The following is a 21,753-nucleotide window of genomic DNA, read 5'->3' as shown; positions in this document are numbered from 1 at the left end:
CCTTACTGATGTTTAAAGTGCAGTTGTGCCAGAAAACCCTCCTTAAATTATCTAGAATTGTTTTGATGAATCAAATTAAAAAGGAACAATAAAAATAAACCTATTTGGGCATCATTTCCCAGTAGAGATAATAATAGTATCTACCTCTGTTGTAGTGTGGATTTTACTGTGGGTATCTCCCAAAGGTGCATGTGGTAAAGACTCGGTCCCCAGAATCTTGTGGGTTAATGTTAATGGTTAATAGATCATGGCTGGAATCTTAATCTAATTACGTTGTCCAAGGTGGCACCTGTGGAAAGTGGTTACATTAGATTAGGTGGTTAGGGGGCGCCCCCATGAGGGAATTGGACTTTTTAAGGCGAGCTCACATAGATACTAATGATAAGTGTCTTCCTTTCTTTCTGCTTCCTGGTTTTCCATGCGTGTGTTCTCCTGCACATGCTGTGCCATTGCCGTTGCCACCCTCACAGACAGCTAAACCTATGGAACCTGCCTGATCTTGGACTGTTTGAGCCTCCAAAACTGTGAGCACCCCCACCCCAAAATCCTCCTTTCTTCATAAGTACTAGTACTACTATTTCCTTATAATAGCAAAAAGCTAACAAATACAACTTTATAGAAGAGTAATAGAGTTGTTTATATAAAAAAAAAGTTATAAAAATCAAATTCAGAATATAGTTGTTCCTTCATGAAGATGCCTCTTACTTTAAAATAATTTCTGGAATTTTAGTTAATCATTTAAGATAATTTTTTATAGTTAAAATTTCTAAATGTTTTATTTTCAGTAAATTTTTAATTCAGTGTTTAAGGATAAGAAAATTGTACAAGTGGCAACTCTATATAGTATTTTAACTATTGCCCTTGATCTGGTAAATAAAAATGGGTTAATAACTTAATGTAATCCCACATGTTTAACTGCAGTATCAAGTTAAAAGCACATTGTGCTCAGCATGTTAACTTCATATACAAGTTAGTTAGTATTGGGCTGCTGTTTTGTGATGTATATTTGCTATTTTGTCATCATCAATCATCATCAAACTCATTACTGTCATTCTAAAGGCAGATAGGATATGTCTCTCTCCTTCTTTAAAAATGTTTAAAACATCTAACATACTTTGTCCTGAAAGATATTTTTCATCTACTCTGTAAGAAATATGAGTCACAATTTGCTGTTAAGCAGCCACTTGAGATATCCGTATTATATCAGAGTACTTGAGTTCAAATCCCAGCTCTGCTAGCCATTCCAGCTCCCTGCTTATGTGGACCCTGGGAGGTGGCAGGTTGGAGACCCAGACTGGGTTCCTGGTGCCTAGTTACGACTTGGCTCAGCTCTGGCTGTTGCCAGCATTTGGGGAATAAACTAATGGATGGGAGCTCTCTTTGTCTCTCTGTTTCTCTGTTTCTCTGCCTTCCAAAAACAAATTAAAAAAAAAAAAACCTGAATTTTTCATCACAACAACCTAAATTAAATTGCTACCCACTTTTATAAAAAATAATTGCTAAATTAATGTTAAAATTCTAGAACTCAAATGTAATCATAGGACTCACTGCTAGATATATGCATATGAATTCATAAAACAAGCAGGCAGAAATACACAAATACAAAATTATACATACTATCATATGCAATAGAGTGATTAAAAATATATTTCTTGAAGCTGGTGCATTGGCATATCGAGTAAGACTGGCCTGTGGTGCCAGCACCCCATATTGGGGCCAGTTTGAGTTCCAGCTGCTCCACTTCTGATCCAGCTCTCTGTAATGGCCTGGGAAGGTGGTGGAATATGGTCGAAGTCCTTGGGCCCCTGCACTGGCATGGGAGACCTAGAAGCTCCTAGCTCCTGGCTTTGGATTGGCGCAGCTCCTGCCATTGCGGCCACCTAGGGAGTGAACCAGTGGATGGAGGACCTCTCTCTCTCTCTATGCCTCTGCTTTCTGTAACTCTGCCTTTCAAATAAAAATAAATAAATCTTTAAAAAATGTATTTCTTGGGGCTAGCTAGCATTGTGGCGTAGTGGGTAAGGCCACCACTTGCAATGCCAGCATCCCATATGGGCATCAGTTTGAAACCCAGCTGCTCCACTTCTGATCCCATTCCTTGCTAATGAGCCTGGGAAAACAACAGAAGATGGCCCAAGTGCTTTGGTGCCTGTGCCCATGTGGGAGACCTGGAAGAAGTTCCACACTCCTGGCTTCAGTTTGGCTAGCCATGGCAGTTGCAGGCGTCTGGGGAGTAAACCAGTGGATGGATAATCTCTCTCTAATTCTGCCTTTCAAATAAATGAATCTTTTTTTTTTTTATTAAAGATTCATTTTTTGAAAGGCAGAGTTACAGAGAGGCAGAGGCAGAGAGAGAGAGAGGTCGTCTTCCATCCGCTGGTTCACTCCCCAGATGGCCATAATGGCCTGAGCTATGCAGATCTGAAGCCAGGAGCCAGGAGCCAGGAGCCAGGAGGTTCTTCTGGGTCTCCTACATGGGTACAGGGGCCCAAGGACTTGGCTATCTTCTGCTTTCCCAGGCCATAGCAGAGAGCTAGATTGGAAGTGAAGCAGCTGGGACTTGAACTGGCACCCATATTGGATGCCAGCACTGTAAGGGGCAACTTTACCCTCTACACCGCAGTGCCGGCCCTGAATAAATCTTTAAAAAAACCATATTTATAAATTATTTAAAGATGAAACAGTTTCAAAGTAAACCTCTTGATTATAAATTTAAAAGCATGTATAGTTTATTATTTGAGAGGCAGAGAGTTAGAGAGCTTCCATTCATTCCCCAGATGCCTGAAATGACTGGGGCTGGGTCAGGCCTCAGCTCGGAACCTGGGAACTCCATCCATGTCTCCCACATGGGTGGCAGGAACCCAAGTACTTGGGTCATTATGTGCTGCCTGCTAGGTGCATTAGCAGGAAACTGGATAAGAAGCAGAGTAGGCAGGCCTTGAGCCAGCACTCAGACATGGGATTAGTTGTCCCAAGTAATGGCTTAATCTGCTGAACCATAATGCGCGCCCCTCACCCTGCAAAGTAAATTTTACACATTTATCTGTATTTGATGCCATATCAGTTTGTAATGATCATTCATCATTAGTGACAAGAATTCTGTAATTAACTGACATCAGCAAAGAGATATCTAGAGAAAGGGAAATGGAAACCAAGAAATTGCATGGCATCAGTTCAAAATGATCAAGATGAAAAATTAGTGGTGATAGGTATCTTATAAAGGCCAATGAGAAAGAAGAGGAAAATACATTTGTAATAATACCCGAAGAAGTATAAGAACCAGAGTAAAGCCTTTATGCCTGCTCTAAGAAGCAAAATGTCTCTAGTCTGGTCAAATATCTTTAAATATTCCTCACCAGAATAAATACCCAAGGCCAGAAGTTTCCACCAAAAAAGCAGAGTGTGTTGAGGTTCTGTGTGGGACAGGTATATATAACCAGTATGTTCCTGTATATTTCACAAAAGAAGCTTCTTCAGTCCTCTTTTTAATTTTTAAAAAAATTTGTTTTGGGGCTGGTGTCGTAGCATAGAGTAAAGCTGCCACTATGTGGGTGCCAGTTTGAGTCCCAGCTGCTCTGTTCTGATCCAGCTCTCTGCTAATGTGCCTGGGAAAGCATTGAAGATGGCACAGGTGCTTGGAGCCCTGTGCCTACATGGAGACCTAGAAGAAGCTTCTGGCTCCTGGGTTTGGCCTGGTTTAGCCCTGGTTGTTGTGGCCATTTGGGGAGTGAGCCAGCTGATAGGGGATCTCTCTGTCTCTCCCTTGCTCTTTCTGCAACTTTGACTTTCAAATAAATCTTTTTAAAAATTTTGTTTGAAAGGCAGAGACATAGAGAAAGATCTCCCCTACTGGTTTACTCCCCAGATGTTTGTCACAGCAGAGTTGAGCCTGACTAAAGCCAGCAGTCAGAAACTCAGCCAAGGTTTCCCATGTGGGTGGCCAAGGATTCAACCACTTAGGCTGTCACCTACAATCTCCCAGAGACTGCATTAGCAGGAAGGTACAATTGGGAGCAGAGCCAAGACTCCAGTCCAGACTGTGATATGGGATGCAGGTGTCTCAAGCAGTGTCTTAACTGTCTGTACTCTATGATTTTTATACCCATCTGTAATATTTTAAAATATGTAAACAAATGAAATGTTAATTCCTGGGTCCCTACTGAATATTTTTAAAATATGGGATGTTTTATCATTTAAAATATTAAACTTGAATATGTTAAGGTTGGAGTTGGGAAGATCTTGCAGATTTTGATATACCTGTTCTATATCCTGAAGGGGGAAAATCATCCACTAATACACAGAGGTCTATGAATATTTCACGGTGCTACAATTTGTGTTCAGAGAATACAGCAGTAGGAAACACAATTGTACCTTTCCTGAAAGTTACACTTGCAAAACAGTCTCACATTTATTACCTCAAAATTAATATGTATTAAGAGGATCAAAATATCTTCTCATGGGGGACAAATAGAAAAGACAACTTGAAGAAAAGTGTTTTATATATAAAATACAGTAAGAAACTTTATAGAAATAAAACTGTGCTATAGTTCATCATGTTGGTATACATTGTATTCCTTGGGAGAAATGAAGCCATCGCCGTCGTGGTCATTCTTCTTAAAAATGTCTTCTAAGACTGCATTTTGATAGGACTCGTCACGTGGCTTCTCATCTTTCTCAAATTCTTTTTTCAAGTAATGACTTATCTAGAGGGACAAAAGCAAATTCCTTTAATAAAAAGCTGTCACAATAAATTTCCAGTAACTTTGAGGAATGTTTACAATAATGAAACTCATATCCAAGACTACTCTATAATTGATGCAAAATTTTTAAAAGATACTTGAAGCTTATTTTTTAACTTTTAACACAATTTTCTGAAGAGAAACAGGTCTTCAAATTAACTTCCTCTGAAGTTGTAGATGGTTAGGAGAACATATTCAATGATTAACATTTGAATTTTACTGAAATTTATGATTTCTAATATTTTTCACTGTCCACATTATCAAAGAAAACTTACTTTTAATGATTTCCATTAGTGAATAAATGCAGATTGACATTTCTATAATCCCTACAATTAATGATTACATTGTATAATCAATAAAGCCCAACCATGAGTTTTTGAAAGAAAATATAACTTTAATTTTTCTATGCTTCTGTAGTTCTCCTCCCAAACCTATATAAATGACAATTTCTCTTATAACAATTTCAAAGAAGGAATACTCTGAAGTATTCTGTTTACATATATAATATTAAATGTCTCTATGTAAACACACATTAAAAGCATTGTCCAATATGGTAAGCACTAGACACATGTGACTACTGAGTACTTGAATTGTGGCTACAGCAAAGTGAGAAATGTTATTATAAATGTAAATTATATAAAATTTTGAAGACTTAATTAAAAATTGTATCACATTGATAATTTTTCTATTGATTTCATGTTGATATGGTAATATTTTAGATATAATAAGATATATCATTAAAATTAATTTGACCTATCTCTTTTTTACTTTTTTTATTTAAAGATTTATTTATTTACTTACTTGAAAGTCAGAGTTACACAGAGAGAGAAGGAGAGGTAAAGAGAGAGAGACAGAGAGAGATCTTCCATCCACTGGTTCATTCCCCAATTGGCTGCAATGGTCAGAGCTGCCTGTGCCAATTTGAAGCCAGGAGCCAGGAGCTTCCTCCAGGTCTCCCAAGTGGGTGCAGGGACCCAAGGACTTGGGCCATCTTCTGCTGCTTTCCCAGGCCATAGCAGAGAGCTGGACTGGAAGAGGAGCAGCCGGGACTCGAACCGGCGCTCATATGGGATGCTGGCATTGCAGACAGCGGCTTTACCTGCTACGCCACAAGGCCAGCCTGCTCTTTTTTACTTTTCAACATATGGCTACTATAAAAATTGAGTTTTATAAATGTGACTTAATTACAATTCCATTGCAAAGTGTTAATCTATATAATAACTAAAGAAAGCAATACACAATGATTTGGAGATAATGTTCAGTAATTTTTTTATTTTTTAAAAGATGTATTTATTTATTTGAAAAGTAGAACACTGGAGGGAGAGAAAGAGAGAGATCTTACATCTGCTGGTTTAGTTCCAAGCTGAGCTGGGATGAAGCCAGGAGCCAGGAACTCCAACCTGGTCTCCCATATGGGTGCCATGGGTCTAAGTACTTGGGCATCTTCTTCTGCCTTCCCAAGTACACAAGCAGGAAGCCGGATGGGAAGGAAGGATAAGCAGCAGGGACTCCAGTCATCACTCTAACATGAGCTGCAGCTTGACCTGCTGTGCTACATACATACAATGCCTGCCCCAAGAGTATTTTTGCAGGCCAGTATTGTGGAACAGTCGGCTAAGCGTCTGCCTGTGATACACACATCCCTTCTCTGAGTGCTGCCAATTTGAGTCCTGGCTGTTTTGCTTCTATTGCAGCTCCCTGAAATATGCCTTGGAAAGCAGAGGATGATAAATCCAAGTACTTGGGCCCCTGCCACCCATGTGGGAGAACTGGATGGAGTTCTAGGCTCTTGGCTTTGGCCTGGCCCAGCCCCAGCCATTGTTGCCATGGAGGAGTGAACCAGTAGATGAAAGATCTTTGTCTTTTTTTTATGTCACTCTACCTTTCAAATAAATAAATGAATCTCAAAAAAAAAACAAAACAGTATTTTTGAAAGCAAGAGTTGGATCCTGAGAGGTTTCAAGGCATATACATCTCAAACTCATTATGAGTAGACTACATGTTAGAACAATGAGTGGACCTTAATGAAGGACATATCAATTATTCTCAAGTGGGACTCTGGTCCTACATGAGGAGGGTGTGGTGGTGGTGCAGTTTTTCTTCCAACGGAGACAAAGCACTCCTATGTAAAGATTCATATTACTCAGTTTCAAAGTAAGTGGATTTTTCTATTCATAATTTATATTGCTAATGCTCCAAATCTTTCCTTTTCCAGTCCACTGTAGCACAAAAATACAAATAGGCAGTGGGAAAAAACATGAACTTAATTTTGCTAGTAATGTGTTTCATACTATTCCTTAGAAATGAAATATTATAAATAATGTAATAAATATTATGTTATAATAAATATTATATATATTATAATAAAATATTGTATCCCTCCCAACCTACCTTCATTATACTGAAGAAATAATTTACTAAAGCTTCTTGATAATCAAGGAAATAATTTTGTTGAGTTCATGTTTCAAGTCCAAGCTTTGACATGTGTGCTTAGACAAATAACTTAACCTCTTTGAACCTCAGTTTTGTCATCTGTAAAAGGAGGGAAGTAAGTATCTACATTGTAGGATTGATGTCCAGATTAGAGTAATGTTATGGTGTTGACTGTGGAAGTCACTCCTCTCCACCTGGTGATAATGCAGCTATACCTGATAGATATCTCAGGAAATTGTGGCTTATCAGGTCCCTAGTTTTGAATTTCTGTATCTTTAGTTTCCAAAAAAGAATTGAAGACCCCCTAACATCCACTGAGGCACATGTATACTGTACTGCAGTACATGCCTCTGGATGTATCTGTGAGATTGAATGGACTGTGTTACAGGCTGAGCCCTTTGAACACTGTGTAAGTTCATCTACAGTTGCTGTTTAAAGAGAGTTACAAGGACAGTTGCCCTCTCAACAGCCCTTCTTCTTAGGAACAGATGATCTTGCCTTGTTAACCAACAAGGTTCTTCAGGGGAAAATCCTTACTAATGTCCCAGAGTGGGAAGTTGAGTTGGGTGGAGAAAGCATTAGTGAGGAGGAAGATATGGAAGCAAAGGAAAAGGACACCATGGAGTAGAAGGGAAAAAGCTTGCTTCATCTTGATTTTCAGTATGAATACAGAAAAAGGATTGATTTTTTTAAAATTTATTTTTATTTATTTGAAAAGCAGAGTTATAGAGAGAGAAGGAGAGAGAGAGATTTTATCTGTTGGTTTACTCCCCAAATAGCTGCAATGGCCAGGGCTGGGCCAGGCCAAAGCCAGGAGCCAAGAACTTCATCTGGGTCTCCCACAAGGGTACAGAAGCCCAAGCTCTTGGGCCATCATCTGCTGCTTTCCCAGGCACATTAGCAGGGAGCTAAATTGGAAGTGTAGCAGCCAGGACTTGGACTCGTGACCATATGGGATGCTGGCTTTGCAGGCAGTGGCTTAACCCATTATGCCATAATGCCAGCCCCATAGGACTTACTCTTTTTTTTTTTTTTAAAGATTTATTTTGGGCTGGTGCCGCAGCTCAATAGGCTAATCCTCCGCCTTGCGGCACTGGCACCCCGAGTTCTAGTCCCGGTTGGGGCGCTGGATTCTGTCCTGGTTGCCCCTCTTCCAGGCCAGCTCTCTGCTGTGGCCAGGGAGTGCAGTGGAGGATGGGCCAAGTACTTGACCAGGAGAAGCACCTGGCCTTTGGATCAGCGTGGTGCACCGGCCGCAGCGGCCATTGGAGGGTGAACCAATGGCGAAGGAAGACCTTTCTCTCTGTCTCTCTTTCTCACTGTCCACTCTGCCTGTCAAAAAAAAAGAAAAAAGATTTTATTTATTTGAAAGACAGAGTTACAGAGAGAGGTAGAGACAGAGAGAGAGGTCTTCCATCCACTGGTTCACTCCCCAGATGGCTGCAACGGCTGGAGCTGTGCCGATCTAAAGCCAGGAGTCAGGAGCTTCTTCTGGGTCTTCCATGTGGGTGCAGGGGCCCAACGACTTGGGCCATCTTCTACTGCTTTCTCAGGCCATAGCAGAGAGCTGAATCGGAAGAGGAGCAGCCGGAACTAGAACAGGTGCCCATATGGGATGCCAGCACTTCAGGCCAGAGCATTAACCTGCTGCACCACAGCGCTGGCCCTAGGACTTACTCTTATCATTTGAAATTATCACACTTGCCTTTCCTACTTACTTAGGTGACAGAGTTATGTATTTTGAACTGCAACCAAAGAGGAGGGGGGACGACTGGGTTACTCATTGTAAGTGAGAGTAGGGACTGAGTAAGGCTTGTGACTTCAATAAAACAAGCATTTGCCCTGAAACATTAAGGAGAGAGATCGCCTGAAAGAGGCAGTGAATGTGCAGGGTTAAAAGAGTACAGCAGTGCAGCCAGACTGCCCAGCTTGCAGTCCTGGTTTGGCCGTTCACCATGGTGTGAGTTTTGACTACCTACTATGTTTAAGCATCCTTTTCCCCATTTCTAGAGTAGAGGTGATGCCCATAACACCGTAAGCTGTCATGAAAATTAGACAAGCTCACATGAGAGGACCTTCAAAAAGTTGATAGAATGTGGAGTTAAAACATAAGTTTAGGGGCTGGCATTGAGGAATGGCAGGTAAAGCTGCCACCTGCCATGCACACATCCCATATCGGCACCTGTTCATATCCTGGTTACTCCACTTCCAATCCAGCTCCCTGCTAAAGGCCTGCGAAAAGCAACTGAAGATGGCGCAACAGCTTGGGCCCCTGCACCCATGTGGAAGAACTAGAAGTTGCTGGCTCTTGGCTTTGGCCTTGGCCCAGTCCTGGCTGCTGTGGCCATCTGGGAAGTGAACCAGCGGATGGAAGATTTCTCTCTATGTCTCCCCCTTTCTCTCACTGTGACTCTTTCAAATAAATAAATCTTAAAACAAAAACAAAAACAACAAAAAAAAGGAAAAAAAAAAGATAGTAGTTCTTAAAAAACAAGGTAAGTTTATTTTAGTACAAAGCATGTTGAAATTCATACATAAGAGGGTTTCTCAAAAACTTCATGGAAAATATATTATGGAAAAACTATGCATGGATAATTTTTTTTGCACCAAAATAAATTTGCCTTTTTTTAAAAAAAATATTTTTTCATTTTTATTTATTTGAAAGGCAGAAACAGAGAGAGATCTTTCATCTACTAGTTTACCACCCAAATAGCTACAACAGCTGGAGGTGGACTAGGCTGAAGTCTAAGTAAGCTAGGAGCTGGAATTCAATCCAGGTCTCCCACATGGGTGGTAGAGACTTAAGTACTTGGGTTGCTACCTGCTGCTTCCCAGAGTGCACATGAGCAGGCACCTGGATTCTCAGAAGGCTGAGACTTGGGTCCACTCTGATATGAGACCTCAGTGTCTCAAGCAGCTTATTAACCACTGCACCAAACTCCTGCCCCTAAATGTATCTTTTAATTCCATTTTCCATGAACTGTTTGAAGTACTCTTATACTTATGTGCTTACAATAGTACCTGGTATTGAGAAAGTGAAAAAACAATGTTATTTTTATTGTTACAAAATCTTAATTAATCCCTCAATTCATATATAAGACAGATACAGGAGCGAGGCGGCTGAATGGCTGGCTCCTTTTTACCAGCTGTGTAGCCCACACAATTCAGATTCCCGCTAGCTCTTTTCATCGTCTCGTGTAATCCTCACAGATCTATGGGATGGAAGTTATATGTGATTACAGATTCTCCTCACAGTGCTACATGAAAAAGAGATCTACTTCTGCTGTCCAGAAACTGGAAGAGCCCTGTAGACATGAGCACTTGGAGATTTTAATGACCCTCTTGTAGGGCAAAAAGTAATTGAACAAAATGACTCACAAGTTTTATATTAAGAAGACAATTTTCTTCTCAGAGTTTACTTTTTTTTCTTTAGTAATCAGCTCTATAAAAGCAGTGATCAGGATCCATGCTAGCTAGAACTAAAAAATAACAGTTGTAACACATATAAATTGTGATGAAAAAATTAGACTGTACACATGGAATGTATTTGAATTACCTCAATTCTCGAGAGTTGTCGGTCATTGTCTGTGTCCACCTGCTTAAATGTTTCAATGCTCCGTGGTCCTTTGGTCACAGCATAAAGTTCAATCTCAAAGATCAATGTTGCATCAGGTGGGATCTTGCCTTCTATTAGAGGGACAACATTTAACTGTTTAAGTTACATGAAGATTTGGTTCAAATTTTATTAATGAACAGCCATGATGACATAATTGTATTATTTCATATTTATAAGAATTGCTTTCTACTGTTTTTTTTCTTAAAATTCTTTTTTTAAAGATTTATTTATTTGTTTGAAAGAGTTACACAGACAGAGAGATGGAGAGACAGAGAGAGAGAGAGATCTTTCACACACTGGGTCACTCCCCAGGTGGCCTTAACAGCGGGCTGGACCAGGCTAAAGCTAGGAGCTTCATCCAGGTCTCTCACATGGGTGGCAGGGCCCCACACATGTGGGCCATCTTCCACTGCTTTCCCCAGGACATTAGCAGGGAGCTGGATTAGAAGAGGAGCAGCTGGGACACGAACTGGCGGCCATATACAGGATGCCAGCATTGAAGGCAGAGGCTTTACCCACTATACCACAGTGCTGGCCCCCTAGAAATTTTTTCCTTATACTTTTTACAAATTTTTTTCATATTTTTAAAGACTTATTTTATTATTTATTTCAGAGTTAGAAAGAAAGAGATCTTGCATCCACTGGCTAACTCCTCAAATGGCCACAACAACTGGGGCTGGTCCAGGCTGAAGCCAGGAGGCTGGAGCTTCTTCCGGGTCTGAAACGTGGTTGCAGGGGCCCAAGCACTCAGGCCATATTTACTGCTTTCCTAGGTGCATTAGCAGGGAGCTGGATTGGAAGTGGAGCAGCCAGGACTTGAATTGGCGCCCATATGGGATGACTGCACAGTAGGTGGCGACTTAACCTGCTGTGCCACAGTGCTGGCCCATTTCATATGTTTTTAAACCAAGTTAGTTCAAAAGATGTATAAAACCACTATTCTGGTAAAAATTAAGATCACTTTTTTTTTAAAATTAATATGCGCCTATTTTTATATAGGACAGAGATGGTGCCAAAAAAAAAAAGAAAAAAAATGCACGGGCAGAAATGTTTCAAAGCATTTAATGACTGAAAGTTCAGGTCATTTCCAGAAAGTGGTTTTATGTTATTGGCAGTAGAAATAAAAGACAAGTTCCAGTATTTTTGACCTTTACAAAGATTAAAAATAATTGCAGTAACAGAAAAATTCAATAACAATTTTACAAAGAATTTTTAATCACAAAAAATTTTTATGTATTAAGTTAGATAGTTTTCTTTGAATAAAGTTAACCTATTAGCTGATGTCACAGATCATTTAGGTGAGTCTGGGCTATTTTGTAAGTAAGAATTTCATAAAATTGCCCTGCAGAAATGACTTGCTGAGAGGCAGTGGGAAGCAACATCACCAGTATACTCCCAGGCCTCACATGGTGCTTGACCCGTTATAAGCACTCAGATATTGCTGAATGAATGAGCCCTGGTGTTTATTTTAAAACTGTCCTTTGAAAGAAATAGTAGTTTTTGGGCCGGCGCCGTGGCTCAATAGGCTAATCCTCCACCTTGCGGCACTGGCACACCGGGTTCTAGTCCCGGTCAGGGCGCCGGATTCTGTCCCGGTTGCCCCTCTTCCAGGCCAGCTCTCTGCTATGGCCAGGGAGTGCAGTGGAGGATGGCCCAGGTGCTTGGGCCCTGCACCCCATGGGAGACCAGGAAAAGCACCTGGCTCCTGGCTCCTGCCATCGGATCAGCGCGGTGCGCCGGCTGCAGCGGCGGCCATTGGAGGGTGAACCAACGGCAAAGGAAGACCTTTCTCTCTGTCTCTCTCTCTCACTGTCCACTCTGCCTGTCAAAAATAAAAAAAATAAAAAAATTAAAAAAAATGCTTAAAAAAAAAAAAAGAAAGAAATAGTAGTTTTTGAAAATGAAAGTGCAGAATTCTTGCCAAATATTTATATAATCCAAAGAGAAAAGAGTTTGTAAGATACAAGCAAAAGAAGTGGATCAGTAATTTACAAGCCAGGACATGGGAAAAGCCACCAGACATCATATTTCTAATGTGAAAGTCCCACCCCCAGTGCACCACATATTACCTTATCTGAGAGTAAAAGAGCTAGAAATTCAATAATCATTGCACAAAACTCATTCCTATTCTGTCCAGTTATGAGCTCTTGGTGACAGAACAACAACTTTTGACAATAAAGACATTTAAATTTCATAAGAAATTTATCAGTATATATGAAGTTTCTGAAAACTTCTTTAAATATAGAAAAATACTGCCAGTTCTTTTTCTTGCAAATGAAGTATAAGAAAGAGAAAAATATACATTTGCTATAGAATTACTTATATTTAGAGAAGCAGAGCAAAGAAATAGGAGTTAATATAAAGAATCTGTACATACCACATACATCGTTAATTAAAGCACTAAAAAGTGACATGCATTTCAAGACATGCAGAGGTGCTCTGACATGAATCAAGGACATGGCGCAGAAGAAAGACTTCTTCAAGTACTACCTAAAATAATAGAGTTATAGACAGCTTACTTTTAAAAACTTGTTTAATCAAGAATTTGTTAAACAGTTACTTGCAGTCTATATTGCAACTTTTAAAATAATCTACCCAAGCTACTGTAATACATGTAAGGCTGGCAGTTAACTATGTTCCAGTAAACACAATGTTTAGGCCTGTTTCCTTATGTGTAAAATTGGAGATACTTCAGATTGAATATGGGCAGGCCTTTGGCACAGTAGTTAAGATGCCTCTTGGGATGCCTATATTTGTATCAGAGTACCTAGGTTTGAGTCCCTGATTGGCTTTCTATTCTAGTTTTCTGCTTGGGCATACTCTGGGAGGCAGCATGTGATGGTTTAAATAGTTGGGTCTGCCACCCATGTGTGAGTTTGTGGGCTGAGTTTGGGTCTTCCAAGTTTAGCTTGGCCAAGCCCCAGCTGTTTTGGACATTTGAGGAGTTGAACCAGTGGATGGAAGATCTATCTGTTACTGTATCTTTCTGTGTCTCTCTACTTTTCAAATTAAAAAAAAAAAATTTAAAAACCATGAATTAACTTCTTGAAGTCAAACTTCGTTTTCTTCTTCTTTTTTTAAATTTTAAAGTCAGTTATATAGAGAGAAAGAGAGAGAGAATCTTCCATCTGTTGATTCACTCCCCCAATTACTGCAATGCCAGAACAGGGTCAGGCTGAAGCTAGGAGCCAGGAGCTTCATCCTGGTTTCCCACGTCGGTGGCAGGGGCCCAAACACTTGGGCTATCTTCCACTGCTTTTCCCAGGCCATTAGCAGGGAGCTGAATTTGAAGTAGAGCAGCCTGGACATGAACCAGTGCCCATATGGGATGCTGATTTCAAAGGTTGCGGCTTTTCCTGCTTCACTCACAATGCTGGTCCAGAAGTCAAACTTGTACGGTGCTCTTGCCAGGGTCCAGTTAGTTTAGCAATGGTCTTTCATATCTGAGCACAAATTAGTTTATGAAGAAGATGAACTAAGCGATCATTAGCCTTTGGATCATGAACCTATTGAGGAATGTGGGTCCGCTAGACAGAGATAACTAGGTGCTGTGGTGGTGGAATGTGAGGCATGGGATGAGACAACACAGAATGGAAATGCTCAAAAAGAGATTAAAGAGATGAATGGCAAACTTGGCCTACATTATTTTGCCTAGAAGTAGCTTTAACTTATGATAACATTTTAGGACAATTACTACCATTTATTTTAAAGATTTACTTAGTTTATTTTTTTCATACTATTTGTTGAACTCTTTACTTAGTGTAGGGTTATTCTTATGAGTATAAAGTTAATTGAAAATAGATCTTAGTAAAAAAATAAGATTGGGTATAGGAGAGGAAAGAGGAAGAAGGGTGGGAGAGCAGGCAGGAGGGAGGCTAGGGTGGAAAGAATCACTATGTTACTAAATTTGTATATATGAAATACATGAAGCCTGTATACCTTAAATAAAAGGTTTCTAGGTTAACAAAAAAGATCTATTTTTATTTGAAAGAGTTAGGGAGGTGGAGGGACAGAGAGAGATCTTCCATCTGCTGGTTTACTCCTGAGATGGCTGCAGTGTCCGGGGCTGGGCGAGGCTGAATCTAGGAGCCAAGACCTTCTTCTGAGTCTCCCATGTGGGTGCGAGGGCCCAAGCACTTGGGCCATCTTCTGTTGCTTTCTCAGGTGCTTTAGCAGGGGGCTGGATAGGAAGTAGAGCAGCCAGGAATTGAACCAGCGTCCATATGGGATGCCAGCATTACAGGCAGCAGCTCAACCAGCTACGCTGTGATGCTGGCCTCAATTGCTGTATTTACCTTCAGGTTTTTTTTTCTACAGACAACAAGATCTACAAATTATGGTCTGGGAGCTATTTTAATATGGCCAAATGATTGGAAAAAGGATTAAAAAATGAAGCTGTAGTTATCTGGAACCATTTCTTTATGAGTTTTAAATATCCTGTTGGGCCTGACTTGGAGCACTGATTCTACATCAGTCCAATTTGAGCAATGATTCTCTGCTCTTATAGAAAGAATAAAAAATGAATCACTATTTTAAATGATTAATGCAACAGCTTCAAAGAAGGTATATTGTTTTCATGAAATATTTAGGAGTAATGCCAAAATCTCATTCTAGTAAATTTATCATGAATAATAAACTAAACATTTCAAGTAGGTGGAGATAGCAGGGGCCCTTATGAAATACAGTGAAAAGGTGAAGATGTTTTCTGCATAGCTTCACACAGCAATGGGGAACAAGGTCTTGAGGATGAAACGTAGTCTGTCCCTCTGCCAAGGCTGCCCATCACTTCCTTCCCTTAAAAATTCCCTTTCGGGCTGGCACTGTGCTGTAGTAGGCTAAGCCTCTGCTTGTGGTGCCAGCATCCCATACAGGCGCCGGTTCATGTCCTAGCTGCACCTTTTCCAATCCAGCTCTCTGCTATGGCCTGGGAAAGCAGTAGAAGATGGCCCAAGTCCTTGGGCCCCTGCACCTGCTTAGGAGACCTAGAAGAAGCTCCTGGCTCCCGGCTTCAAATCGGCACAGCTCTGGCCCTTGCAGCCATCTGGGGAGTGAACCAGTGGATGGAAGACCTTTCTCTGTCTCTCTCCCTCTCTCTGTAACTCTCCCTCTCAAATAAATAAATAAAATCTTATAAAAAATTTTCCTTCCTATCTGCAACACTTAATTGTAGTACTACTCTTAGTACTACTTTTACATTTTAATTTTGGAAAAATACGTGTACATAATAAAAAACTGGTAGTACAAAATACAAGACTCCAAAGAAATCTTCTCATTCTTGACGTTGAGGCCTCGTTCCCAGAAGTACTTAACATCATCAGATGACTGAGGTTTTCTGTGTAGGTACACCTGTATGTGAAATTCCCCATCTGTAAAGCAAGCTCATCTAGGAATGGCAGCAGTGTCACTGCTGTATACCAAATGCCCAGCCCTGATGATCAAGAAATAGTCATTCCTGGGATATATCTATCTTACTTCATTCTTAACATAGTAAGATGGATGCCTCTACTTCATTCTTTTTACTGGGTACATGGTAATCCATTGTAAGGAGATAACTTTATTTATTTAACTAACTTCTTTGTGGTGGATATTCAGGTACTTTCCAGTCTTTTTGACCCAAGAATAAAGAAATATTTTTGTTGTTGTAATGAATGCTCTTTTATATATACCTTTATGCACATTCCTAGAATTCAATGGACTTGGTCAGTAGCATTTTCACTTTGGATAGAAATGATTAGACTGTCATTTTTATCCCTTGTTTATACTCTTGTGGAACTGTGGTCTTCCTGCTTTTTACTTGTTGTATATTATGGTTAGTGGTGAATTGAGCCCATGCTTAGAGTGGATTAAAATTATGTCTTTGCAAAAAGTGATGAAGAGAGGGGAGAGGGGGAGGGGGATGGGTAGAAGTGAGGGGAGTATGGTTGTTGCCTTGGAACTGTATCTATGGAATGCATGAAATCTCTTCTCTTCGTATTAACTTAAAAAACTAAAAAAGAAGTTATTAGAGAGAATGATTTATATGCCCAGAAGTAATGCATGAGACTGCTTTTTTTCCCTATGTCTTTGACACCTTTTTCATCTTTGTTAATCTGATCAGAGTGGTATCTCATTTTTGTTTTAATTTCTCTTTATGAACAAAATTAATATTCTCAGATTTATAGGCTACAGGTATTTACTAGAGGATACTTGTTTATAAACTTGGTTCATTTCTAGAGATAGGTTATTTTTATTATTGGTTAGTAAGTATTTATATGTGTTGAAAACATTTTCACCCATTTATCTGCATCTCTAGATTTTCAAATCTTCCTGCTCTATGATTTTAAAAATAGGCAAGCTATTAAAAGACTAAATTCATTTCTTCCACGTTTTAAGGCTTGTCCTGTACTGGACAAGCTCCCAGATGTTCCTTTTACAATGTTCCAGAGCTTCCTTTTTACTAAAATCATATGTTTGAGTTTTCTGGGATTTATGAATGTAACTTTGGTACTGCTTACAGAGATGTGTGCTATAAATATTTATGTGATAATAATGCACTAGAACAAAAGATGTTCAAGATAGAACAGACCATGCATAATAATTTTGGGTGTTGCTACTATAAAGGTAAGAACTCTGGCCAGAGATCTATATTCAAAAAAAAATCTTATTTTCTTAATAAGTAAAAGACTGGATTGAACTAGATATGGCTAAAGTTTGTTGGGTTCCATAGTTCCATGATTATTTTCTGTTGTGATTATTGTTAATTTTTGTGAATGATTTCTTTGGTAAAGTAATGTAATATGAAATTAACCATCTTAACCATTTTAGGTGTACTGTTTAATAATGTAGAATACATTAACAATACTATATTATCTATCACCAGAACTCTTCATCTTGCAAAACGGACGCTCTAAGGCCCCTGAGCAAACCCCTCCATATTTCTCCCTCTCTTGACCTTGGCAATCACTTTTCTTCTTTCTGACCCTAGGAATTTGACTATTATAGGCACCTCATATAAATGCACTTGGGTACTGTTTGTCCTTTTGTGACTAACCTATTCCACTTCGCAAAACATCAAGGTTCCTCCACGTTGTAGCACGTTAGGATTTCCTTCCTTTTTAAGGCTGAGCAGTATTCCATTTTATGAATACACTATGTTTTACTTATGCAATCATGTCAATGAACACATAGATTCCTTCCACTGTTTGGCTATTGTGAATAAGGTAACTATAAACATGGATGTACAAATATCTCTTCAAGACCGTACTTTCAGTTTTCTGGATACATACCCAGCAATCTAAGATTCACTTTTTTTTTTTTTTTACAGGCAGAGTGGACAGTGAGAGAGAGAGACAGAGAGAAAGGTCTTCCTTTGCCATTGGTTCACCCTCCAATGGCCACCACGGCTGGTGCGCTGTGGCCGGCGCACTGCGCTGATCCGAAGGCAGGAGCCAGGTGCTTCTCCTGGTCTCCCATGGGGTGTAGGACCCAAGCACTTGGGCCATCCTCCACTGTACTCCCGGGCCACAGCAGAGAGCTGGCCTGGAAGAGGGGCAACTGGGACAGAATCCGGCGCCCCGACCGGGACTAGAACCCGGTGTGCCGGCGCCGCGCCTCTAGGCGGAGGATTAGCCTGTTGAGCCGCTGCACCGGCCAAGATTTACTTTTAAATATAACTAAAAAGAGGAAAAAAACACCTTACCATAGCCTTCCTTTCCATATGCAAAAGAAGGGGGTATAATCACTTTCCTCTTCTCTCCAGGGCACATATCCATCATAGCAATGTCTAGGCCTTTAATGACTTGCCCAACACCAAGAACAAACCATTTGGGGTGGCCTTCATTTTGTGTCCGGCTATAATACAAAATAACACTTAGGTAAAGATATCAAACTTTAAAATACAGTGAGGCATTTAGAACAAACTTGGAGTCTTCTGTAGCCATCCCTTTGCCTATATTAGCTGTCTTTCTGGATCCCCTGGTAAGCTGATTGGCTCAAACTTCCCTATAATTGCCAGAAAGAGGTACAGTTTGCCCAAAGCTAGTCATTAGGAGTCATTTCCTTTTCTTTTATATTGTCATCTTTACAAAAACTGTTCAACAGTTGCCTTTTAAATGAATCTCCAGCCCCTATCTAGCTGCATGGATTGCACAAATAACTGATTTAACTCCTTGGGGTTTGTTCTTAAAAATGATGGGGCAGGGCTAGCCTAAAACATGTCATTTTAATGGTAACTTAAAGTCTTATTAAATATGCCTATTTTCTTCTAAATGGGAAGAACGAACTTTCCCCAATCCTATCTTTATAAGGTAATTGTACAGATGAAGAAAAGACATTTTTCCTGAGTAACATGCCATCAATTAAATCAGAGCAGGCAGCAGGAGACAGGAGAAGTCACGGGGACGTCACTCTAGTAGTGGCCTCTTGGTACAGGAAGGGGCCCCCAGCCTAAATCATGCTTCCAAAAGCCAGAATAAAAATCTCTTTATCCTGTTAGTCCTCTGTAAAGATACTCAGACTCCAGGCAAAGGAAAAATGTGCACATCCTTAGAGGCAGTGCCTTCATTTAGTTCTAGAGGTCCCAAGCATAGTTGTGGTGGTTGGGTCGTGAACGCTGCAGCGTATTTTTGATACTTTCTTGGGCCAATATTTTTAGTAATTGAAAAACCTAACATTCAGTTTATCAGGGAACTACTACTATCTAGTCTGATCATTTTCCTATGAAAAAACTCAACTGTTAAAATCAAACCAACGAATAAAACCAACCAATTAGGCTTCTGGTTGGGGGAGGGAGGCAAGGTTTCGTGTGTCAGCTGACAGCATGTCCTACCTGCAGTAGAATTTTGAGCCGTCTTTAGCCAAGTAGCCATCATAATGGGCATTTAGCAGGTCTCCCTTCTTGCTTGTCTTAGAGCAGTTTTCTGGACGATGCAAAACTTCTATTTTCACATCCTCTGTGCTCTCCTCTTTCTTTTGCCCCTGAGCAGTGGAAAAGCTCCACAGACAAAAGAAAACGGCTAATCTGAACAAGTCACGCATGGTTCCGGAGTCGGCCCCAGAGACCTCCGCGCTGCCTCCGCCGTGTCGCTCGTGGCCCGCGGCTGCACCACCGGCCTAGTTCCGACGCGTGGCAGGCATTGTCCCACGTCACAAAAGGACCGGCCCACGCCCCGCCTCCTCCAGCGCGCGGCCCCGCCCCTCCGCCTGCGCGGCCCCGCCCAGCTCCTGCCCGGGCGAGCGTTTCGCGGTTCCGGCAGTGGGGGCTTGTCCCCCAGTGGTGGTGGCATGGGCGGGGGGCTGTCTCTCAAGCTTCTGCTCGCGAAACCGCGTATTTCACAGGTGGTTTCTTCAGGGCATGGTGTCAACGGTTTCCTTCCCCATAACAAAACTGGTAAAATGAAATAAACCATCTGGGCTGGGAGGTAGACTCTGAGACAGCAGTGGTCATTTCTGGGCCCTAAAGACTAAGGCTGGTGAAGGACTAGCAGGAAGGGGGATTCTGGAAGAAGGGCATTAAGAAAGTTAAAAAATAGACGTGGAGGCCGGCGTCCTGAGGCCTCCGTGGCCTCTCCTATCAGAGCACCTGTTGAGGCCCCGGGCTACTCGGCTTCCTGTCAAGTTCTTGGTCCCCTGCCTCCCACGGGGCAGATCTGGCTTCGTTCTGGCCCAGCCCTTGCCCTTGCGGCCTTTTTGGGGAGTGAACTAGCAGATGGAAGAGTTTCTCTCTAATTTCAAAAAAAAAAAAAAAAAAAAAAAAGACTCTAGGTGGCTATCTGCGTGCTTCTGGTGTATTCTTGAAGCTCTTTCTTGGGGCCTCAGTTCTGCATTCTGGGGTGCCAGGCTGGGTCATGCACAAACAGGGCCACCAAGGTTCTATGAAGCAGCGGTGTCACATTTCCCAGGCTCGCTGAAGGGTTTCTGTGGCTTCTGGACTCGCTGCCGGCTTGCATTTCTTTCCCCCACCACTTGGGGCCGCTCCTGATTTGAGGGCTGCTAGCAGTGTGAAAGCTCTTAGGTTTTCTTGATAATTCCAGAGATCCCAATTTGTTCACATCAGACCAGGAAAGGAGGAAACCCGAGTGTTGGGCATTCAAAAAAAATTTTTTTGAAAGGCAAAGGAACATCTTCCATCTGCTGGTTTACTCCCCAAATTCCTGAAATAGCCAGGGCTGTGCCAGGCCTCAGCCAGAAGTTAATCCTCGTCTTCTGTAAGTGCGGCAGGGACCCAAGAACTTGAGTCATCACCTGCTGGTTCCCAGGGTGCCAGGAAGCCGGAATCAGAACTGGAACTGTAACCCAGCCACTTCCGTCTGGGCTGCTGCTGTCCCAAGCTGTAGGTTAACGCTATGCCAATTGCCTGCCTGGAGTATTAGGCATTTTGTTCCAGTCTTCCAGGCAATAGGCAGAGGGATTGGGCCCAATCTGACAAAACTCACTCCCATTTTAGTGCAAACCTTTCATACTGAAAAGTTGACTTTTATAGTGAGTACCCTTATAGCCACCACCTAGATTCTATCAACACAACTATATTCGGTTTATTACTTGCTCATCTACCCACCCTTCAATTCCTTTTATTTCTAAGTGAGCATACAGACTTCACCCAAACCAGAACACTTTCATATTAGCCCGGTTTAGGTTCTGGGAAGGGAGGTGTTCTTCTGCCTCAGTGATGCCAAGAAAAGCCATGGCACTGGGCCTGCTTTACGTGCTTTGCTTAATAAAGTCTGCAAAATTCCATGTATCTGAAGACTAATGTCAATTATATAAGGTGATGCTCTCCTAAAGGATAACCCCCCCCCACACACAAAAATCCATAAAAGCTAGGGGGAAGTCCTCATTTTTAGAATAAAACTCCTAATTTTCTTGTTCTATAAACACAATTGTGGCTCTCCAAGGGGAGTTGCCGGCGTCATGACCATCCCAGTAGGTCCGCAACAGCCGCATCTGCCTGTGAGGAACATACTGAGGAGGCAGAAATGGGAAGCCTTT

The 21,753-nt window shown here is 41.2% G+C and overlaps 1 protein-coding gene across 3 annotated transcripts; it reads right to left on the bottom strand.

Moving 5' to 3' along the window:
- Nucleotides 1-4,383: 4,383 nt before the first annotated feature.
- FKBP7 (FKBP prolyl isomerase 7) lies at nt 4,384-19,962 on the bottom strand. Of its 3 annotated transcripts, none has more exons than XM_008258793.4 (4): nt 19,595-19,962; nt 18,467-18,618; nt 10,729-10,859; nt 4,384-4,703 (listed from the first exon to the last, which is right to left on the bottom strand). In XM_008258793.4, the coding sequence occupies exons 1-4, from the start codon at nt 19,801-19,803 to the stop codon at nt 4,542-4,544; spliced, it is 654 nt and encodes a 217-aa protein (XP_008257015.1). In that variant the 5' UTR covers nt 19,804-19,962; the 3' UTR covers nt 4,384-4,541. The 3 variants fall into 3 exon arrangements, 2 of the variants coding, with proteins under 2 accessions (XP_008257015.1, XP_089184200.1); XM_089328074.1 differs by lacking the exon at nt 19,595-19,962 and adding an exon at nt 13,166-13,278 and having other exon boundaries at nt 18,467-18,596; XR_011387219.2 differs by lacking the exon at nt 4,384-4,703 and adding an exon at nt 13,166-13,278 and having other exon boundaries at nt 10,721-10,859.
- Nucleotides 19,963-21,753: the final 1,791 nt, after the last annotated feature.

The sequence above is a fragment of the Oryctolagus cuniculus genome, chromosome 3 (assembly GCF_051225735.1).
Source record: "Oryctolagus cuniculus isolate XC-2025 breed Fujian yellow rabbit chromosome 3, ASM5122573v1, whole genome shotgun sequence".
Classification (NCBI taxonomy): domain Eukaryota; kingdom Metazoa; phylum Chordata; class Mammalia; order Lagomorpha; family Leporidae; genus Oryctolagus; species Oryctolagus cuniculus.
The sequence above is the reverse complement of the archived record's forward strand: the minus strand, read 5'-3'. Positions and strand labels throughout refer to the sequence as shown.